The following is a 2,500-nucleotide window of genomic DNA, read 5'->3' on the forward strand; positions in this document are numbered from 1 at the left end:
TCACGCAGCACAGAGGGCCAGTCTGACAGACGGTAACACAAAGAGGGAAGGTTGTACAGCAGAAGATTCTCCACCTCGTCCAAACCTGAGGAACGAACATGAGACACACGAAGGACAAGGGTTCAGCTGGGTCACATCAGAGTGAGAGCGTTAAAAGAATAAAACGCCCCGAGGCGCCTCAACAAAGCTCTTAATGAAATCTCCAGCTCAGCCAAAGTGTGAAAATCGTCTCAATTTACTGACTTCCAATTATCTGTGTTTATCCAAACAAGAAGCCAGAGAAGCTTCTGGATGTCGAGGGTGCTTAAATCATGAAACAAACAAACATAAATTAGCATTTTCATCTTTAAATTAGGCCCCTGGAGGAAAGGAAGCTGGTGAAGTGATGCTTTAGAAGAACAGTAAGAGAGCAGGGCTGCTAGGCTACATGTGCTAATATTACTGGACAAAGCTTGAGTGACGTCAGCTGGTTGCTACGGCAGCCGAGGCTCATCGGCAGCAGCCGCCATGCTGGAAATGCCGTCTTAACTTTCAGTCAGCCTAACGACGAATGAGCAGCTTCTGTCCATTCTTTGTGAATCAGGCCCACCAGTGTGGAAAAGCTGCTGGGAAGGGTTCCACCTCTTCATGCAAAGAGGAACTCAAAGAAAAGGATGTGCACTAATGAGGAAGACTGCACGAAGGAAGGAGAGAGGAGGCAGAGAAGAAGAGGAGATTTGAAGCACAGCAGGGAATTCACAACATTTCGTTTTTGAAACAGTTGAAGGAGCGGGACTCTGTGCACCGTGACGCTGCCTCCGTCTCCGGCTGTCTTCAGGGAAATTTAAAATGTGAGCGGAAGAGAGCGAGAGAGGACGGGAGAGAGAGAGGAAAATGAGATGCTGCTTCTAAGAGACGGAGGAAAAGCCAGCCACTGAAACACAACTGAATAAAGAAGGTGTTCTCTGCTGTGCAGCCTCTTCAAGTTATTTTAACCTTTAATGGGGGAAACAGCTCCAGTTATAGAGTGCAGTTTATGCAGAAGGAGCGAAGAGAAGACTGAACAGAGGGTGGATGGTTGCTGACACACGAGTACACCGAGGGCTTAGCTGAAGAGGAAAACAAAGCAGAGAAGATGAGCAGAGGAAGAAGGCTGCTCACAGAGCTGCAGTGACACACAAACCACAGGTCTGAGTCCAGTCTGAAGGTTTTCACCACAAGCAAGCGTATGAGGCTGCTAGCTAGCCTTTAACTGAAGGAGGTGCTGGTTAAACGCTGCAGCATGGTGGCTGTTCCTGTACTTCTCTGTCTTGTTGTCATATTTGTTCAGGTTTTCTCTTTTATTTTCTGTCTTGAAGCCAAAATGCTTCGACTGCCGTGAAAACGCCGGCTCATTACAACCGACCTGGTCCGCTCTACAGCTGCTCATCTTTACATCCCTACGAGTGACAGCGTTTACATCAGGGTGGTCTCAAGACTCTTCAAGTTCTCTGTCTGGTCTCTGACCAGGCGGACTCCTGACTTCACATCCAGACCACCACTGACATCATTATTCTAAATGTACAAATAACTTCAGTCCCCCCCCCACATGGTGACGATGTTTCACTGATATTTAGGGGCTTGGGCTTGGTCTAGGTCTAGGGCTGGGTCTTGGTCTTGGGCTTGGTCTTGGTCTTGACTACAACACTAACTGTCAGTAATATACAACATTACGGCTGCTGGTCTGTGAGCTGACTGGGAACAGAAGTGAGATCTGCATACCGTGCTGGGCGGAGCCAGAAGAGTCTGACTGTGCGAGCAGACTCAGACTGAGCTTCTGAAGAAAACCACAGCAAGACGCGTTCAGGTTTGAGTTCCTGAAAGAATCAGTGAGAGAGAGAAAGGAGGGAGAGGTCATCAACACACGACCAGAAATACTACAACACAGGAGAGAGGAGAGAGGAGAGAGGAGAGAGGAGAGGAGAGAGGAGAGAGGAGAGGAGAGAGGAGAGAGGAGAGAGGAGAGGAGAGAGGAGATTGAGGAGAGGAGAGAAGAGAGGAGAGAGGAGAGAGGAGAGGAGAGAGGAGAGAGAGGAGAGAGGAGAGAGGAGAGAGGAGAGAGGAGAGGAGAGAGGAGAGAGGAGAGGAGAGAGGAGAGAGGAGAGAGGAGAGGAGAGAGGAGATTGAGGAGAGGAGAGAAGAGAGGAGAGAGGAGAGAGGAGAGAGGAGAGAGGAGAGGAGAGAGGAGATTGAGGAGAGGAGAGAAGAGAGGAGGGAGGAGAGAGGAGAGAGGAGGGAGGAGAGAGGAGAGAGGAGAGAGGAGAGAGGAGAGAGGAGAGAGGAGAGGAGAGAGGAGAGAGGAGAGGAGAGAGGAGAGAGGAGAGAGGAGAGAGGAGAGAGGAGAGGAGAGAGGAGATTGAGGAGAGGAGAGAGGAGAGAGGAGAGAGGAGAGAGGAGAGAGGAGAGGAGAGAGGAGATTGAGGAGAGGAGAGAAGAGAGGAGGAGGAGAGAGGAGAGAGGAGAGAGGAGAGAGGAGAGAGGA

The 2,500-nt window shown here is 50.1% G+C and overlaps 1 protein-coding gene across 1 annotated transcript in view; it reads right to left on the reverse strand.

Moving 5' to 3' along the window:
- The window catches only part of mei1 (meiotic double-stranded break formation protein 1), a gene marked incomplete at its 3' end in the record, with an annotated part of 16,760 nt that overhangs the window by 1,014 nt on the left and 13,246 nt on the right, over window positions 1-2,500 (reverse strand). The window contains exons 17-18 of the mRNA XM_079365407.1: window positions 1,741-1,835; window positions 5-85 (exon numbers count right to left, since the gene is read on the reverse strand). Of these exons, the coding sequence (XP_079221533.1) occupies window positions 5-85; window positions 1,741-1,835 (176 nt within the window). The remainder of the gene's footprint in view (window positions 1-4; window positions 86-1,740; window positions 1,836-2,500) is intronic.

Source organism: Symphodus melops (genome assembly GCF_947650265.1).
Source record: "Symphodus melops genome assembly, chromosome: 17".
Taxonomy (NCBI): Eukaryota; Metazoa; Chordata; class Actinopteri; order Labriformes; family Labridae; genus Symphodus; species Symphodus melops.